This window comes from Erpetoichthys calabaricus, chromosome 5 (genome assembly GCF_900747795.2).
Source record: "Erpetoichthys calabaricus chromosome 5, fErpCal1.3, whole genome shotgun sequence".
Classification (NCBI taxonomy): Eukaryota; Metazoa; Chordata; class Cladistia; order Polypteriformes; family Polypteridae; genus Erpetoichthys; species Erpetoichthys calabaricus.
In genome coordinates this window covers 155,773,219-155,793,829 of record NC_041398.2, presented here as the reverse complement: position 1 = coordinate 155,793,829, position 20,611 = coordinate 155,773,219, and the positions used below count along the sequence as shown (strand labels likewise).

Sequence of the window (20,611 nt, the reverse complement as noted above, 5' to 3'; positions counted from 1 at the left end):
TACCATAGCTCTCATATTTTTTGAAAGCCTATTTGAAGGCGTGTGTGTGTTACCTAGTACCATGTAGCGTTTACCTAGTATGTACTGCATGTTTTAATAAAAAAGATCGTACCAGATAATATCAGCTGAGGGGTCCTGACTACTCATTCAGGCGATCTTTTCTATGAAGGACCCAAATCAGGAATTCGTTCTTTAGCGTTTGCCTTAGGCATTGTTACAATTGTTTATAACCAAGCACATAGACTGAATTAACTTTTCACTAATTCAGCAGTTTCAATGTACAGTAATAACCAATATGACGGGATCAGAACGGGCACGATATGTTATACATAGCTTGCTGCAAAATGAGACTTTAATAGACTCCCTTACAAGGGCTTGTGCGACACGGTTGCCGACTCCAACTGGCGCTCATAATGTGGAGAACATAACCGTCGATCAAGAAATTGTAGGCTTGTTTCCAAGAGGACCACGGTTAACAGCCCCTATATACAATTTGAGAAATACATTTTCAAGGGATGCAAAATCTTTCTACAGGTAACGGCCTTGTGTGTGTATATATATATATATATATATAAAGTTGAATTCACTGTTTGCCCTTTCTCTTTTTAAACTCTTGAGAGGGAATATGTTATTTCTGTTTATTTATTTATTTATTTTCCCGTATTTGGACATTTATTGTTGTAGTAAACTGCATGGGAAGAAAAGGGAGAAAAAAGATGGAGTTGCATTCACTAAAGAAGTCGTTTTACTTCCTGATGAGAGATCCAATTCGGTACCTAGGCGAGGAGTGAAAGCATGGCTTTTCGAAAGTGGTCACGTGAAATCTGCCGTCGAGTTTAGAGTAGAATGGGATGAATCGTCCGTTGTGAATGCAGTCCGGCAAGCCTTTCAACCCCTTTTGGACAACTGCCGGTAAGTGACTTTTCGTTGTCGCGCGTTTTAATGTGCATCAAGTTTATTAAGTTTTGCAAATGCTGTATCCCTAAATCATAGTGTTGAGTTTTTACTTGGATGCCACAACAAGCTGGTAACACCGTCATTTACAGCAAGCCAAACAATGAGTGGGTACATGCTGAAAAAAATATTCCACCAAAGGACTGTGTATTTACGACCAGACAAAACCCTTCTGGTGAGTATGTTTTTAAAAACTAACATAACTGTGCGGTTTACCAATTGTTCTTTAACTATCCGAAGTAAATGCCACACCCTGCCTTTTTAATCATGTGTAACGATCTAAATATATTCACAGACCTCTGAAGATGCTGGAGAAAAGGAAGCAATTAAGGAACCGGTAAGTAAAAATGTTAATCTGCAGATATAACTTGATTCTTATCAAATTACACCAAACTTTAATGAAGTTAGTAAATGTATATAAACTAGATTGCAATGACCAGTTACTGGAAATGTTGTTGTAATTATTTATTATCCTATTTAAATTTGAAAAATCTCTTCATGTGCACTTTAAAGCAGGTGGTAGTGAATACTTTTGATGGCAATGACCAGTTGTCGTCTGTGTTTGTCCAACCAAGTGTTAGCACTGAACTTGAGACAGAGACTTTGGATTCTACAGATTCTTGCTACCGGTATGTTTTTTTTCATAGTTTATCAACGGTTAGTTTTTAAATTGTATATTACTTTTAAGAGGTGGTGGTCAGTCAGTTTTTGACAAAATAACTTACCAGAGTTATAAAATATTTGAGCATATATGGGATGTTAGTGCAAATATTCATCATTCTATGCTTTACAGAAATTACATAGGCATAATGTCTCCTGAGGTGTATATATCTGATGAAGATGATGATCTGCAAGAAGCCATAAACAGATCTCTTCTAGAATCAAACACATTTCAGTAAGTTCCTTGTTGAACCATATTGCTTAAACTTAACTGACATGGCAATTTAAACGCTGAATTTTAGAAAGACATTTTTCCAAATGTGGTGTGGTGTATTTAACACACCTCGTGCCTTCAGCTTTTAGTCGGTGTAGATTACAACTAGGCCAGTTGCGTAAAGAAAAATAATTTATTGGCCACTAGAAAGGGTGTGTGTGTGTAATATATATATAATAAATAAAAGGTGGCAGCTTAAAGACACATTTATGAACTAAAAGGCAGAGTTTGTTTTAGTCCTCGACCCTTACAATAGTCTTGACATGCCCCACTATTTTGGGATTGTTGCATACTATCACACGTGTCTGTGTGTTATATATAAACACACAGACACGTGTAATATTATGTAACAATCCCAAAATAATGGGGCATGTCAAGACTCGTATGTATGTCCTAGTTATATCATGAGTAATAAAATAAGCTATTGAATTCTTTACAAAGCTTGCATGTGGGAAAGAGGCTTTTGGATTAAAATCTTGATTTTAAAAGTGCAGTTACTTTGTACATTATTTATGGAGCAGTTCTTGTTACCAGCATGTACACAACCTCTGTTAACCTTAGGAAGACTAAGGGTTTAACTGCTACATTTCACAATTTTGTATATTAGGGTTTGAGAAAAAGATTATAACATGTTCTGGTCTGTTCTGAAAATTTAATCCTATAGATTGTTTGCTTGATGTTTCATGTTTGTTCTGTCCTGTCTACAGAGCTGATGAACACACATCTATGGAAGCCATTTTGAATTCACTTTCTAAAAGCTTGAACCGGGAGGAAGTTGTTCGCTTCAATATAATGCGTAAAAATGTTTGGGATGGAACCAAGCGGGCAATGACCAGAGCTAACTTCTCCCCTTATAAAAGAATTGATGTCAAATTTACAGATGACCTTGGTGTTTCTGAAGGAGCAGTGGATCTAGGAGGGCCTAAAAGAGAATTTTTCCGACTTGTTCTTTTGTATTTGAAAGAAGAAAGTGGTATTTTTGAGGGGCCAGATGAAGCAAAAATTTTAAGTTGCAACACTGAAGGTAAATAAACTTTCCACCTCCTGCATGGTTTGTGCCACTGTTTTTTTTATTCAAATTAGGGTCAACTTGAAGTATTGGTTTTTATCAATTTTAATGTGTATTTTTTTTTCCCCTTCCCCACTTTCAGCTTTAAAGGCAAGTACGTACTTCCATGCAGGTCAAATTTTGGCAATGACAGTAGTTCATGGAGGACCACCCCCTTGCTTCCTTTCAAAAGTCTTGTATGAAGCTTTAATCAAGGGTCCAACTGATGTTAGAGTTAATATTGATCATGTTTTTGACCAAGAAGTACATGGACAACTGAAAGCAGTAAGTGTTCTGTAAAGTGTTCTGTTTAACTTAATTTATAGGTTGTACCCCAACTGCCTTCATGCAGATTGACGTAGGTTATGTTGCTTAACTTCAACAGATTGTCACCAAATGATGAATTTGTTTGTGGTGGTGTTCCCCCTTCCCACCCTTATACAACTTGAAGGTTCACATACTTATACTTTGCTCACTCTTGCTTGGTTGTAAACAGCAGTGTAGCAGCTTAAGTAAAATTGCTTTGAGTTCAATGAAGCAAGAATTAAAAAAAAAAAAAAAAAGCTTTGTTTTACTTTCATTTGCAAAACTGATGCTCTGGGAATGCTCAACTGAAATTTGAAAGAACCTTTAGAATCCTCAGATTAACTGCAGTTTGCAAAAGGCCATGGTACAGTTAACCTGTCCAGGATTTTAGAAATGAGATGCAGAGTTGGAAGGTGTCTTCTTTAAAATTGCCTGACAGCCTTCCCAAAACCCACCCTAGATCATGTTGTTGTTGTTGTTGTTTTATGCCCATTTCAACTTCCCATTTTACAACTGCAGTGCAAAATGATTGAACTTTAGATTTGTATGGGGTATTTCAAACTTTTTACAATTGTATGTTAATGCTAAAGTGTTTCCTTACTACCAGTTATGAATATTCGGAGGTCAACATACCACATCAGATTTGTATAATATGTTCAAACGATCACAAACCATAACCATAGGCCAGAACACCATCAAACCACTCCATGTTTTATATTTGGCAGTTGAATTATAGCCACCAGTAACCTTATAGGAATGCCATTTGTTATCATGATACCCAAGTTGTACTTAAAAATAAATAAATGCTTTCAATAACAAAAAAGATATTTGTTTGCTAGTTGAGTGTGTTAAATGGGTAAGTAGATTTTTAGACATGTAGATTATAATTTAGAAAGGTGTGCAGCTACCATTATGTACTCTATTTAATATGGAATTATTTTTTTATTAGATAAATGATGCTACCACAGATGAAGACCTGTCTAATTCTGTTGAGTTGGCTGCAAGCATTCTGAGTCTCTCAGGCTGCTTCAAAAAAGTTGACCACCACAACAAGGGAGATGTAGTTTTGGATGTTGCTCATTGGTATGTTTTCCAGCGAACAAGAAGCAATTTTGAAAGGTACAGTCTTGGCTCTTTTAGTTGTATGTTTTTAATTGTATTCAGTTGATCTAATTGGTGAACTGACACAGGTTATTTTATAACCTAGTTTTAAAGAAGGACTGGGAGCACTAGAGATTTTAGAGGCCATACAGCATCATCCAGAAGTATTAAAATCTGTGTTCACAAATACGGGGAAAAAACTTACTGCATCAGATGTGGAAAACCTTTTCACAGTGTCAATGTCTGAAATCGGAAGCAATCGTTTCCAACGAGAAAGCTGCACGGTTGGATTCTGGAGAGATTATCTTCAAGATGCTGAATGTAAGAGATTGCCCATTATCTGTTAGTTGATCAGCCACTGCTAACCAAAACTGAGCTCCTCTAGAAATGAGTTTTGGAAAAGGTGTCATTGAAATATATTTAGATGTCAGTATTTCATTCCTTTTTCATAATGTGTGTTTTTTTTTGTTTTTTTTTCAAATATATATATAGTTGATCCTGAAGCAGTATCTTTGGAAGATTTGCTGATTTTCATCACTGGCAGCGATAAAATCCCTCCACTTGGATTTTGCCCTACACCGTGTCTGGAATTCTTGCATGATGGCTCAAGGTTTCCATTGGCCAACACATGTGATAATGTGATCAGGATACCTTTCAAGCAGTCTTTCTCAGAATTCAAGAGCGATATGGATTTTGGCATCAAAAACTCTCCTGGCTTTGGAACAGCATGACCTGCACTCTACTGTGTACAGTTGCTTGTTTTAGGATCATGAAAGTTACCAAATTCATAGTGTTCAGTGGTTGACTTTGTTCATTTCACCTCCAATTCTGCATTTGTTAGCAACACCAGAATAGATTTGTTAAACTTTTCTAATTGTGAATGCATTTTGCACTTTCTTGCATCTTTTTCAAGTCCACTTAAACTTCTGAAAATTTGTCTTGGTGGTGGCTATGTATATCAAAAAATATAAAACTTCAGAAATTCAACAATGTCAGAGAAAGAATTGTCTAGCTTTTTTCAAATTATGACAAATGTTTTGTATTGGTTAAATATTAAATTGCTTTATTTAAAAGGCAACACATTTCTTTTGGTTTCATATTCCTTTAATACTGATACTGAACAATTTTCCCAGAAACCTCTTGTTAATTTAACTTCACAATAGACACAGTCTTCTATTAGTACAGTCCTAAGCCATACCTCTGAAACATGAAGCAATATACTAAGACTGAAGGAAAGGAAAGGGGACCTCGTAACCCACCAAAAGTTTACACAGTCACAAGGAGACTACACAAAACCATTCACGGTCAATGCACAGACTAGGATTTAAAATATCGTAGACCTTCTTAAGGACACTAATAAAAAAAAAAAAAAGAATTGAGCATCCTGTCATACTTTTAATTTTACAATGCTGTTGTAACACAATTAAGCTTTGCACAAAGGTTAACAATGGACCTTATGATACACACTAATATGCATTTTCTTACATGTTGATAAAAGTAATTGTAAAATCCATGCTAATCACAGAAATAACTATACCTTGTTGGGGAAACAAAACAAAAGTTTTTTTTTTTTTAAATAGAGGATTAATTAATATTATGACGTGAATTCTTTTATGATGGTACTCTTTTTTTCCATGATTACTAAAATATTGTAGTAGTAATACAAAATTATACTGGTCTGTGTAAATGTGTGCGAAGAAGAAGGTAGTGCTCAATGCCATGATTGCCATCATCTGTGAATGGGTCAATTGTTTGTAAAAATTCATCTGCGTTTTGGGGAAGAACTGTTGCTGACAAACTAACCGTGGTATGTTCATTTTGATTACAAGCTGCACTATCTGAACATTCATCTAGTAAATTGCCCTGTAATAAACCATGTTGTAGAACACCAGATGTCCACAACTGTAATGGTGACATGTTGTGCTCTGTGCTCAGTGAGTGGTTGTTCCATTGCTGTATAAATTCATTAACACTAGCATTAATTCTTGGAAGATAAATGTACTGCAAGGCAAACAGGTCAGCAGCTGACATCACGTCCAGTAAAGTGTTTTCTTCTAGAGATAAAAATAAATGTTTATAGTAGAAACTTAGGACCCTATTTAACTCTGCCCATAACCTTTCAATTCGCTGATTGTGCACGCTTCGTCCTACTATAAAACTTCCCCTCCCCAAACCTCGTAGCCGTACAATAAATCGAGCAACATCTGTATTTTCTAGACCTGCATCACCACGAACACGAGATGGAAGACCAAAGTGGCGCACACCTTCCTGAAAAAGGGAAAGGACCGTACATGCCATATTGTTTGTGCAGCATTTTAAGTATATAATGCAGCGACTGAATCCATCAACACATCCATGGAAGAAAAATCCCCATTGGGCTAACTTGTGGTTTCCATCAATGTGCCTGTTGAAACAATAAATACATTTCAGAAACTAAATCCATCCATCCATCCATTTTCCAACCCGCTGAATCCGAACACAGGGTCACAGGGGTCTGCTGGAGCCAATCCCAGCCAACACAGGGCACAAGGCAGGAAACAATCCTGGGCAGGGTGCCAACCCACCGCAGAGAAACTAAATCCTCAAAATGTATTTTATATTAATGAAATATGATATATAACATGCATATAGAAAAATTTGAAGATAAGCAGAAAATGCATTAGCTGTAATTACAAAACAATTTAAAATACCTATTAATTAAACATTTGTCAATTACTATTATGTGAAACTGTAAAATATGTGCTTCTGTTCATATTTTACCTTCGCTGCATAGCTGATTACAAATACTTTTATGATAGCTCTATTTACGAAATGGGAATAATTACGAATTACTACGAACTATGTTCTAGTCTTAATATTTTGTATTTTTTGCATATTTAAAAGCTTATGCTTACCATAGTTGATTGGGTATATAAATGTTGTAAACTCTTCTTCGTATGGCCCATCGCCGTCTAATAGCTCTCCCAACAGGGTCGATTACATTTAGGCGCTCACGTATTCGTCTTCTTTGAATTCTCAGTCCACGACTACGAATACTTCCAGCAATGTAACTTTCGCCAACATTGGGCATCAAAGTAAGAACTTGCGTGATAACAGAATCCAGCTCGACATCGGAAATATCACTAAATGCTTCATTTGTCAACATACCAAAGTGCGCTCTGTGGTTATACAGAGTTCTAACACTCATGCACATTGCATTGGCTATTGAATTCCAGGTGTATCCCAGTTCTCTAAAGGTATTAATCTGGCACGATGTTAAACAGTACCTCGAAAAAACATTGTAAAAGTGAGTTGTTTTTTTTTCATATCTCTAAACATCCAAAATGTTTGGATAGTGATCATAGACTGACATTTTAAAATAAACTCCCGTTCATAATATTATACTACACAAATCACTTCTGTGAATCATTTGTTTAAAACTGAAATTACACACGTAATCATACATTTGGATTAATTCAGTTCTCGATTGGGTGAAACCGGTGTTATGTTAGCATCACTTGTCATACACCAAAACGCACGTCTTTGGGATATGTGAATAAAATTTGGATAGCAGGAGAAAACCCGGTCAGATGTGTAATCTCCACAATGATAACGAGCATGTGTATTACTAGAACAAATAACATTATCCGCGAAACATCAATGTTAACTTCTGCACTGCAATACAGTATTCAACAAAAATTGCTACTTTTACCAATTAAATGTATTTTACATAAATTATTTACCTTGGTCGACCTAACGTTTCGTGTGTCCTTGTCACACTGGGAAGGAGAGGTCGGTTAGACATCTCAAATTCCTGGCTGAAATGAAAAATCTGTTCTGTAATGCTTTCCAGAATTGAATTTATTTCAATATATAACTGTTCTAACAACCTTTTCAACGTGGATACGTTTGATGTCTGTTCTGCATCATTTAGTACGGAAATAAAAGCCAAAATAATATATGAATGGCTTTCAAGATGTCTAGCTGAAATTTCCAGCGGAGCTACATCCGTAGAACAAACATGGCTACGTTCCAAACACCTATCTAATTCTAAAAAATAGTTATACACTTCTTCACACGCCATTCTTCCAGTAGTTTAGCTACTTTGCTCGAGATCTTAAGTAAAACAGGCCGTAAAACCCATCGTTAGGAAACAGAAGTTTTTTTTTTCATTGGTAATAGTACAGGCCCCCAATCATCTAAATTCTGCGGCAATTTTTATGAGAAGGGTCCTGAAGCAGGCCGAAGACTCGGCCTTCCACGCTCCCGGCCTTCCACAGTCCGCTCCGAGGACGGTCCGTGGCATAATTGCCCGCCCTACTGCTTTCTACAATCCGCAGAAAGATAAGGAAGAGTGTAGACATTCATTTTTTATAATTCGAAAAAGAAAAGGTATTGTAAACTTTTTCCGACACAGAACAATGGCACAGCAGAATCAGGTATGGACTCACAGAATAAAAAGCTCACCATATTTAAAGAGACTTTAGAGCCATTAAACAAAACTAATGAGATGTTCGATTATATATATGGCGTAACGCTATCAATCCAAGTGTTCTGTGGTTATCGTCACTACTGACGTCGGCTTGATATCATATTTTTAAACGTATCTTTTTAATTATTTTTCCCATCTTGCATCATTTCTTTTTAATATTTGTCTTATTATTTCAGCGATAACACCTTTTTAACTTATGTGATGTTATGTTGTGTGTCTGCAATGTTAATGTACAATATGGAAAGGTATTTGTATATCGTCGTCATTAACATTTGTTAGATACCTTATTTAACTTGTTTTTTTCTGTAGTTGGAGACATACAGTAAGTTAGTCAGTATTATATATTATTTTTTCTTAGATTTCCATAGCCACATTTCTCCATATATGCAGAGAATATAAAACCAACATTGATTAATTATCAAAACGAGTACAAGTGCCCACTTTTTAAAAATACATGGAGACTACAGGCGCCTTTGTGACAGTTTCTACCGTTATTAGGAATGGAAAGATGGAGTACATAATGTTGATGACCACGTCATTATGAGCATCCATCTGTGTCTTTTTTTGCGTAATTCAATTCAGGTAGGGGAGACTGGGGACGGTTGCAACAAGGGACGGTTGCAACAAGTCTTATTTCTCCAATTAGAAACATGCTAGAGTGATGATACTCATACTGTACATGCTCAGTTAGGCCCTCTCTCCACCAGAGAGAAACTATACAGTTTCATCATTTGCTGCTGCATTTATTGAAAAATAACTGTTTTGAAGGTATGAAAGTAATTTTTTTTGCAAGTTGTTTTTTTGACTTACTGTCCATAGCTTTTATTTTAATTAATCAAAACATACCTAGTTCAAATCATTGTGGTGTTGACTTTTAAAAAGTATTGTTAGCATGTTTCCCTGACTCTTTGAATAGCTAGCACATGGTGTTCTGTCATGGCTGGCAGGTCAGGGACGGTTGCAACAACTTGTTGCAACCGTCCCCAAGCCAACCAGCCATATTGAAATAGACTACATATCATTACTTTTTAACATTTTTAGTTCAGAATCAGCACATTTTTTTCAGTTTAAGTCTGAAGTATTCTGCTATACAGCTTAACTGTAGTTTATGGATCTAAAAATAGAAATAATCTGTTTTTTCCAGTATGCCAAGAGTGAGGAAGAGAGTTACTAACAGAGGGGTTCCCCTTGAAATTTTGGAACAAGCTTCAAACGTAATTAGGAATGAGGGCAGGACAGTCAGGGCAGTCGCCAAGGACTTTTCCATCTGTCATACCACCTTATTTCGATTCCATAAGAAAAGACAGAAGCTTGCAAGTGAGGGATCAGATAAGTTACCACGTGCAGGGTACTGGACCATCAGAAGAGTGTTCTCAGAAGACCAAGAGAGGAGTCTAAAACAGTATTTACAAAGGGCAGCAGACTTATATTATGGGTTAAGTCCTAAAGAGGTAAGAGAAATTAACAGAAATGTATAAAGAGAGTAAGAGGGTTAGGTAATATCGGTAAAAAGTGAAAGATAATAAAAACTATTTACATTTTATAACATTTTATTTCAGGTTCGTAGGCTTGCATTTTCAACTCGCCTCTCACTATAAGTGCAACTTTTCCTCACAGTGGAATGAGGCCTGTATGGCTGGTGTTGACTGGTTTAATGGTTTTTTAAAACGGCACCCAACTCTCTCAATAAGACGTCCTCAAGCCACAAGCCTTTCGAGGGCAACCAGTTTTAATGAAACAAATGTTAACAATTTTTTTAACAATTTAAGCCAGGTTTTGGACAAACACAAGTTTCAGTCATGGATGCAAAACTAAAATATTTTCATGGATGAAATATTTTCATGGATGAAACTGGGATAACAACTGTTCAAACTCCCGACAGGGTTGTGGCAAGACGTGGTGACAGGCAAGTTGGTGCAGCTACCTCAGCAGAAAGAGGCACACTTGTCACACTAGCTTGTACAATCAATGCACTTGGTAACTCCATGCCCACAACTGTGAATCTGACTAAAAGAGTTGCATTATTTTGTTCTTGTTGTTTGTAGAAAGGTTCACTGGAAGCCAGTTCCTAAAATTGTTCTTCTAACTAGCAGATTTCTACTGTTAGTCAGTATAGATGTGGGGTACTTTATATGAGGGGTGATTAGCCACTGTTTAGGAATATGTGTGCAACTTTACTTGGGTTGTATTTGATATTCTCAATAGATAGATAGATAGATAGATAGATAGATAGATAGATAGATAGATAGATAGATAGATAGATAGATAGATAGATAGATAGATAGATAGATAGATAGATAGATAGATAGATAGATAGATAGATTTTGTACAATAAATGTATGTTTAAATACTGTTAATTAGTAAGAATTATATTATAATTGTTCTAGTAACTGGCAGATTTATCCTGAGAGCCAGTAGAATTGTTGGGGTGACTTTAAATTCACTTTGTATTCAATATTTTTTGACTTGTTTTAAAGCAGATCCATGTTTGGACAATAAATGCATTTTTAAAAAATCCCATGTGACATAAAAATACAGAACTTTCAATATGAATAAAAATCTACTTTAATATTATTGTATAATTGTAGATTTACACAGTACTATGCAAGTTCAGAGAAAAAGCAAAGGTTAATTATTGAAATTTAATATATGTTTAACATGTTGCAACCGTCCCTTATATGTGTTGCAACCGTTCCCAATGTTGGGGACGGTTGCAACATCTGACTTCTTCAGTTCAAATCAATATTGTGCAGGATATGTAAAATATAATTAACTACAAGTACTACGGGTAATTAGCAGACAGATGTAAGTTTATAGTATACAAATTTGGCTGGTGTAGTCCAAACAGTCTCTGAGTAAATGAGGGGAATGCAAAAAGTGTTGCAACCGTCCCCAGTCTCCCCTACTTTACCGATCTAAATAACCACGTTCACCTACTTTAGGTAGATTAAACCAGGTAGAATCAATTACCTAGAAGATTTAAAAAAATTATAAAAACTAAAACCATATACCCAAAACATTCAGAATGTGATGTCAGTACTTACCTGACTTGATCACTCAATTGCCTAAATTTTCCACCTGGCAATGTATACTAGCCATTGCACTTAATAAAACATTACGTAGAGAAGTTCTGAATAAAAGTAAAGACACATTTATTTCAATTGTACATCTACTTGCAACTGTTACTTGAATGGTTTATTAAAACTGCACTCTACTTGGACCCATAAATGCACTGGGCCAAAACTAACGGGGCCATGTATTTGTTTATTCATATAGAGGGTGTGTCCACTGTCATATCGACCCTGGCTGATTTTATAAATACAATATAATTTCTTTTTATTTTTTTCTCATACCATTATTTAATAAAAATATAATCTAATTATTTAACAATTACATATTTAGCGTTATTTTGTATGTGATGTCTGTATTTATATTGTGACTGATGAATTTTAAAAAGTTTCTTAACTATACAGATATTTTTGTCTTAGTGCCTGAATATTTTTTTTCTCCACAATTAGAATCACACAGCTGTTGAAAGGGTCGTAAGCAGCCTTGAGAAAACAAATGAAATGCCCTACCCAAGTCATAATGCCATATTGCATGCATACCTACAATTTGAGGCAGTGACATCCCATGAGTATAATTTCTCTTGTGTCCTCCTATTGTTATCATGGACTTACACAAAAAGGGTGTCTTTAAAATGGCTGGTAAGAATTTCATGAATACATGCATACCTGCTTGAGCCGTTCTTTGCAGAGGACAGCAGGACATCGGTCCCAGAGTTTCTGTGCTTGAGGGACAGTGTGGCAATAAAAGACAATGAGCTGTTATAGTTATCTTTTTTTTTTCAGTAAGTGACATAAAAGATCCCCCACCAGATTTTAAAGGGGAAGTGGACATGGAAGATTTTTGGAAGAGAAATTCTTGGCAGAGGCTTTCTGAAATGTAAGCTCATGTCTTTTTTTACTTGTCATCAGTTGTATGAATGTATGTTGAAAAGTCTGATTTTTTTTTCCCCACCTTTATCCAGGCAACCGTCATAGTCCTTTTCTCGTGGTGCCAAGTTACCATCAGTGGGCACCCTGGATCGGGCCCCAAACCAGAGCAAGTCATATGGTTGCTAACACAGAGTAGGCTGAAGTACATGTGTCAAATAAATGCCAACAGGAAGGTGACATAGACATTACAGAGGAGCGTCTTACAAATGAAATCATACATTTAAAGGTAAATTGGTATACAAAGCAATATGATTTTTTTTTTTTTTTATTGGAAGGTGCAACTTTCTCACTGTTGTCATTTCTAAAGGTTAACACCATTAGGAAACTCTGTGAATAATGCAAGCTTGACTCAAAGGGCTCAAAAATGGATCTTGTCATGCGCTTAAGGGAAAGAATGCAAACTCAAGGCACATATGACATTGTTCACCTCTCCTGCTAAATGAATCTTAAGCTGGAGAGGTATGTTAATATTTTACATTGAAGATAACCCACTTAAAGGTCTTTGTTTCTTTCATAGTGTATATAAACACAGGGAATTCCAGTTTCTGTATTACAACTTGCCTGAAGAAGGGCCCTGAGTTGCCTCGAACGCTTGCATACTGTGATCCATTTAGTTGGCCAATAAAAGATGTCATTTTGCGTCGCTTCTCATCTCATCTGACACAGAAATACAACTCTTAAAGGCCTTAGAAAATTTTAGAAGCATTGTGTACTGTGTTATTTATAGTGTATTGTAAGAAACATTGAAGACTTGTAGAATCTTATGATCGAAAACAACAATGTTAATAATGTGTAACAAATTAAGACTATACATTTATTTTTTCTCTTTCCTTTTTTTATGTTTTTTTTTCCATTTAAATATGGAGGAAAAGTCTATGTGCTCTATGATGACCATTTAAATTTTTTTTTTTCTTAAAAAATATTACAGCAACATGGAATTCTTCAGCATCTTATGGAGGCAGAGAAGTGGTGTGCCAAGAATAAATCTTTGTTCAGGGGGCAAGTCTCACTCCCTTCATTACAGTCAATGGAGAAAGACGACATAGAGGAGGCCCTTCAAAAATTTGAATCATTACTTGAATTTCCAGAAGAAGAAGAGAGGGAATATGTCCTTAGACCTTTTACCTTTGTTTTTTCACATATGGAAGATATGCAACTGTTTTTAAATAGCATGAGAGGAAAAAGGAAAGTAACAGTGTTTTGTGAAAAAATATAACAAACATACATGTCCATCTTTTTTCTGTTACAACCTACAATTGTAGTTCTAGGTTTTATATATTGTTTTAACTTTTTTCTAATAAATGTTTTAAACCAACTTGGTTTTTGCAATCTGTCTCAGATCTGCATTTCTTGGTGTTATTAAAATGTTTTATACCTCAGTTTATCAGATTTGTAATAATTGTATCCACCCAAACAAAACATTTTTAAACTTAAGTTTAAAATCTGAATCAATATGTTACTTTAATTACAAAATAAATGAAAGATAGTCTATGGAAGTGAGGCACAGAGGGTGCAGCTTTCAATGATGCAAATTTTTACATTTCTTTAAAAAAACATTTGGCAATATCTATGAGACAATTTAAGAGATTCACCCCACTTTTTATATAACATCATTTATGTTAGGATCTCTGTCTTTTCTTCTTTTTAAAGAGTTACACTACACTACATGTTATACATGTCATGACTATGTCCTGTTACTCCAAAAGGATATCAAGCAAGAACCATATCTACTTGAAAAAGAGCCCATATCAATGTAAATATCCACTCTTATTTCTTGTATCTGAATGGAAGCACCCTAACCAAAACTTTTAACCATATTTTTATCCTGGATAAAATTTCATATATAATCATAACAAATTGTTTAGGAGTAACCAAGATACCATTCAGCCCAGTCACTGGGCTCACACAAGCTAATGTGGTGTTGGTGCCGGTCCCAAGCCCAGGTAAAGTGGGAAGGGTTGCATCATGAAGGGCATTCAGCATAAAACCTGTGCCAAATCAAACATGCGGATTAGAAACAGAATGTCCATACTACATTGGGTGAGGCCTGGGTTACCAAAGGCTACCTCAGATGCTGCTGTCCAGCAGGGTATTGACAGAAACCATACTACTGCTGGATGAAGGAGAACAAGAGGGGGGAAAGCGGGTTCAAAGAAAAATGGGAGAGGAGGAGGGGAAAGAGCATGGAGTTCAGAGTCAGAATGTTGGATTTTGGCACTGTAACCGTTAAAGGGAGAGAGAACTTCCCAATATGACAGAGAGGAAATACATAGATGTACTGTGTGTACAGGAGACCAAGTGGAAAGGGAGTAAGGCCCGAAGCATAGGAGATGGGTGCAGCCACTCCAGATGCTGTTCATAACAGGACTGATAAAGACTATCCAAGGTGCTACAATTATCCTTTGAGAAAGACAGAGGCCATGTTCTACCATGATGTGGACTGGAACATAAAGAGGGTAGGGGTAATTGTGAAGAGTATGCTAGGAATGTTTTAGAGTTGAAGAGAATATCTGACAGGGTTTGGAAATCGAAGAGGTAATGTTAAATGTCATCAGCGCCAAAGCACCGCATGTGGGATGTGAGATGGAGGAGAAAGAGGATTTCTGGAGTGTGTTTCTAATATAAATAAAAATTTGTTTATGTGAAAAGTGACTGGAGTTAATAAATTTGGGAAGTTTTATTACATATAGTGTATTTCAGTTGCTCCATGTGGTATCATACACACTGCATGATGGAAGGTGGTGGAAGGGTGCAACTGCAAGGAGAATAGTTGGTGAAGGTAGACAAATTTAAATACTTGGGTTCAACAGTCCAAAGTAATGGAGAGGGCAGCAGAGAAGTGAAGAAGAGAGTGTAGGCAGGGTGGACTGGGTGGAGAAGAGTGGCAGGAGTGATTTGTGATAGAAGAAGGGAAGGTCTATAAAATGATAGTGAGACCAGCAATGTTGTATGGTTTGGAGACGGTGGCACTGATGAAAAGACAGGAGGCAGAGCTGGAAGTGGTGGAGCTGAAGATATTACGATTTTCACTTGTAGTTACAAGGGAAGACAGAATTAGAAATTATTGTATCAGAGGGACAACACAGGTACGACAGTTTGGTGACAAAGTGAAAAAGGCTAGGTTGAGATGGTTTGGGCGTGTGCAGAGGGGAGATGAGTAGTACATTGGGCAAATAACATTGAGGATGGAACTGCCAGGCAAGAGGAAAAGAGGAAGGTCAAAGAGGAGGTTTGTGGATGTGGTGAGGGAGGACATGAAGGTATTCGATGTGGCAGAAAATGATGTAAAAGACTGGGATAGGCTGTGGCACCCCCTAAATATGATACAGTTGACCAAGACATCTTTATCAGCTTTCCATTTGGCCTGGGAAATTTCTTCTCATTCTCGGCCCCTATCACCTGTGGGGTCCCTCAAGGATATATTTTGAGGCCTATTTTTTTTCATTGTACATGTTGCCCTTAGGATCCATTTCTTAAAAAACACAATACTTCTTTCCATTGCTGCACAGATGATACACAGATACCTCTTCCAATGAAACAAATCAAAACTAATTCATTAAACCTTTATTGGAATGTCTAGATAACATTAAAACATGGATTATAATTAAGTCTTCTTAGTATAAATGACAAAAAAAAGAGATTTTGTGTTTTGGACCTTCTGATCTTAATTGTGCTACAGAAATTAATCTTGGCTCCTTGACAACCTACTGTAAGCCTTTCGCAAAAAATCTTGTGATTTTTGATATTGCCCTCAAATTTGATAAACAAATCAACTCCATTATTAAAACCTGTTTCTGTCAGCTCAGGGTATTGCCTAAGGTCAAGCCCTTTCTTTCCATACATGACCTTGAAACACTAATTCATGAGTTTGTCTCTTCTCGGCTTGGCTATTGCAACTCATTATACACTCTACAGGACTGAATGTAAGTTTTTACTGTTTGTTTTTAAGTCCCTGAAAGGTTTAGCCCCCTTTTAACTTACTGACTTCTTACACCCTTATTCTCTTGAAGATCTTAGTTGTGCAGAGTCCTAGACTTAAGCTTTGTGGTGACCCTTCGTTTGCAGTAGCTTCCCATAAGATTTGGAACTCTCTACCTTTTTATATCAGGTGAGCACCAACTTTGGTCACTTTTAAATCCTGCCTGAAAGCAGATCTTTTTGCCTTAGCTTTTTAAACTTGTCTGCGAGTATTTATTTTTGATTTCTTTATTTGATGTACCTATATATGTATTGGTGTATTTATGGAAACTGTACAGCACTGTGGTTGACTTTTGTTGTTTTTAAATGTACCTTATAAGTAAAATTGACTTGACTTGACTATATGGGGAAGCTGAAAGAAGAAGAATCAAGATACCATTCATTTATCCAATCATTTTCTAATCCACTTTATCCTGGACAGTCTATCTGAGCCAGCACAGGGCTCAAGGCAGGAACAAACCCTGAACAAGGCAACAGTGCATCACAGAGTGAACACACACCCAAACCCACATACACACTAGGGCCAATTTAGGAAACTCCAGTCCACTTAACCTGCATGTCTTTGGACTGTGGGAGGAAGCTGGAACATTTTGGAGGAAACCCACACAGACACAGGGAGAACATGCAGACTCCACACAGGGAGGACCTGGGCATGAGTGTGGGTCTCCTTACTGTGAGGCAGCACTGTCACCACTGCACCCCTGTGCCGCCACCAAGATACTAAGTGGTATACAAAATACACAATCATTTAATAAGTATTAGTACCACTTTGCCCTGTGGTGGGCTGGCACCCTGCCCAGGGTTTGTTTCCGGCTTTGCGCCCTGTTTTGGCTGGGATTGGCTCCAGCAGACCCCTGTGACCTTGTAGTTAGGATATAGCGGGTTGGATAATGGATGGATGGATAGATGAGTGTCCCCTCAAGTGGATGGGATTCAGTGGCATAGTGGAGAAGAAAACGATAAAGAAGACTACCTACAATCTTTTTCATTCAATTTTGCATAATTTTAACATAATTTTTTTAACAGTGTTCATTTGGTAAACAGCAGTCAGGGGGCATACATTTCCAATGCTCTGCTCCTGTCATGAAAATGAGTGTCCCAGCCAGTGGATGAGGCATAAGTTTGATAAGCGATTTTAATCACTCATATATGGCAGAGATGAACTTTAACTTCCACAGCAAAGGTTTTTCCTGGATTTTTTTATTTTTATTTTTATTTTTTTCATTTTTTTATTCCTAGGAAAAACTACCTGTGTTTAACAGAAAGGAATCACTTATAACGTGAAAGTGGATTACTACATGTATTTTAACGATTTGTCGTTTAAATGTCTTTGTACAGAGTTATTGGGTGTCGAGTAATTGTATTATTATTACTGATATTTTACTAAATCTTACTATCTATGTCTCTTTGTTGATGAGCCCCGGTTGAAAAATTTTGGGGTAACAGAACATATAGTAAACATGCCAAACAACTGAAACTACAACTGACGACTAGTATTTTTGTATACCATTTTAACAAAGGTTTCTGTCCGCCGTCAATCACAGAGCACCTCGGTAAAAGTCAATAACGTTAAATATACCTGCAGCCTTAGAACGCAGACATCAGGACATTGCTGCGCATGCATGTTTACTAACAGACATGACAGCATTTTGCACGGAGCATGCGTTAAAACAAAAGACAAGCGGCGCGCAAAGGCACGCGAATAAGAGGAGTTCTGCAACGATCACATCTCAGTGCACCTAAGAGAAGGGACACTGAATTCTACGAGGCACCAATATTTTAGAGCACCTGTTCAAATATATATTCTTAGATTAGCGATTTTCAACGGTTCACAAGTGTGCCGTAAATTTTTTTAAAACCAAACCAATTGAAGACTTCTTTGGAGGAATAACAAAGCAAGTCTACTACGCAGATTCGATACGCTTCTATATTATTTTTATATAATTATTTTAATAATATATATACACAATATCCAACCAGTATCCAACCCGCTATATCATAACTGCAGGGTTACAGGGGTCTGCTGGAGCCAATCCCAGCCAACACAGGGCGCAAGGCAGGAAACAAACCCCAGGCCACCACAGGGCACACACACACGCCAAGGACAATTCAGAATCGCCAATGTACCTAACCTGCATGTCTTTGGACTGTGGGAGGAAACCGGAGTAGCAGGTGGAAACCCAAGCAGACACAGCGAGAACATACAAACTTCACGCAGGGAGGACCCGGGACTCCTAACTGCGAGGCAGCAGCGCTACCCACTGCGCCACCGTGCCGCCCCTATACACTATAGTATATGTGAACTATAAATAAATACATGTATAATTTCGTGTATTTTAACCAGTTTACATATCTCAACTTGTTAAAAATTTGTATACTAAATATTATTTCATATAATCAATTTACATGAACCTTTACTTCAATAATATACACATTATGTTTGTATTGCGTGAGCACCTTGCTATGTAGTTATTCCAATGAACACGTGGTATTGTCGAGCACATAGTGTCCCTATTTATACCCCACTACGCAGCAGCTGAATTTGATCACGCGTGCACATGTATAATAATAATAATAATAATAATTCTTTAAGTTTTTATAGTGCCTTTCTTACTAATGAAAGTAATTTATAAATAAATAAAATAAAATAACAGAAAGGAAGCCCCCAGACAAAAACCAGTGATCATTTAACTGCGACTCGACAATCTTACCCCTGTACCGCCACCTCTTCCTGTTAGACACGGCGCATTATAATTTTGAGCACTACTTTTTTATTTTAAACTGTCATAAGGAAATTATATCAAAAAGGTTTTTTAAAAAGCCACTTTGAGGCAAAGAGATTAAGTAATTACTATTATTATTTTTTTTGTAAGTCAATCAAAAATTATGCCTATTTTTTTGTCAGATCGGAAAAAATGATTTTTGGGGTGCCGCAGAATTTTACTTACTACTTTATTTGTGCCATGAGATGAAAAAGGTTGAAAATCACTATTTTACATATACATTGGTTTAAATATATATACACCAGTTCAAATATATATACAGCGGTTAGGATATATATAAATCCGTTCAGTTTACTATTCTCTTCTTGTGTCAGCGCGTGCATGTGCGAGTGCTTACGCCTAAAAAAAAAAAAAAGTCCTGTCAAAATAAGAGACCCTTTCTCCTCCTTGACGTGAATCCTCTTTAAATGAAATGCTGCCAATAATGAATAATAGAGATCACCGCGCTGCTTTCTATCTATGATGAACTAAAGTTTTATGGGGTGAAAAAATAATCGCCATTGACAGATACGCTTAATCAGTAGTATTTGCGACCCACGATTTGTGAGTTTGAGTGTGTGTGTGAGCGTGTACGTGCATGTGTGTGGTATTGTCAGTTTTACTATAAACACAGTTAAACATCAGTTATTTGTGAAGCGGAAATATTCTGGTCATTTTGATCCCTGATCAACATTTAAAAGAAACAGAGCAACTCCAGTGTTTTCCTCCATAACATGCTTTCAGAAAATGGGACTAAGTTGCTTGCTGAAGCAGATCGCCCCTTAATGAAATGCTTGCAATACGGAATAACACATATCACCGGGTGACTTTCGGTCAATGATAAACCAGCGTCTCATGAGGTGAAAAAATGGGAAGTACTGCAGTTGCGATCAATGCTTTCTGGTAACTCAGCTTTTGAGAAGAATCTGTCATGGGTGGGACAAGAGGGAGCGAGTGAGGCGGGTACAATGAGCCAGGGAGGGACGGAGCGAGGCAAAGAGGCGGGTATCTGTGCGAGTGTTTTAAATAATGAAAAGAAAAAAAGTGCTTTGAAATCGA

General features: G+C 36.8%; 2 protein-coding genes across 13 annotated transcripts in view; one reads left to right on the top strand and one right to left on the bottom strand.

The window, feature by feature from the left end:
- Positions 1-20,611, bottom strand: part of adgrl3.1 (adhesion G protein-coupled receptor L3.1) — a 1,303,645-nt gene that overhangs the window by 510,084 nt on the left and 772,950 nt on the right. The window lies entirely within an intron of this gene.
- Positions 2,384-5,287, top strand: LOC114652009 (G2/M phase-specific E3 ubiquitin-protein ligase-like). Its single transcript, XM_028802159.2, has 5 exons — positions 2,384-2,912; positions 3,040-3,221; positions 4,192-4,361; positions 4,450-4,664; positions 4,836-5,287. Exons 1-5 carry the CDS (start codon positions 2,615-2,617, stop codon positions 5,072-5,074), a joined length of 1,104 nt encoding a protein of 367 aa, XP_028657992.2. The 5' UTR covers positions 2,384-2,614; the 3' UTR covers positions 5,075-5,287.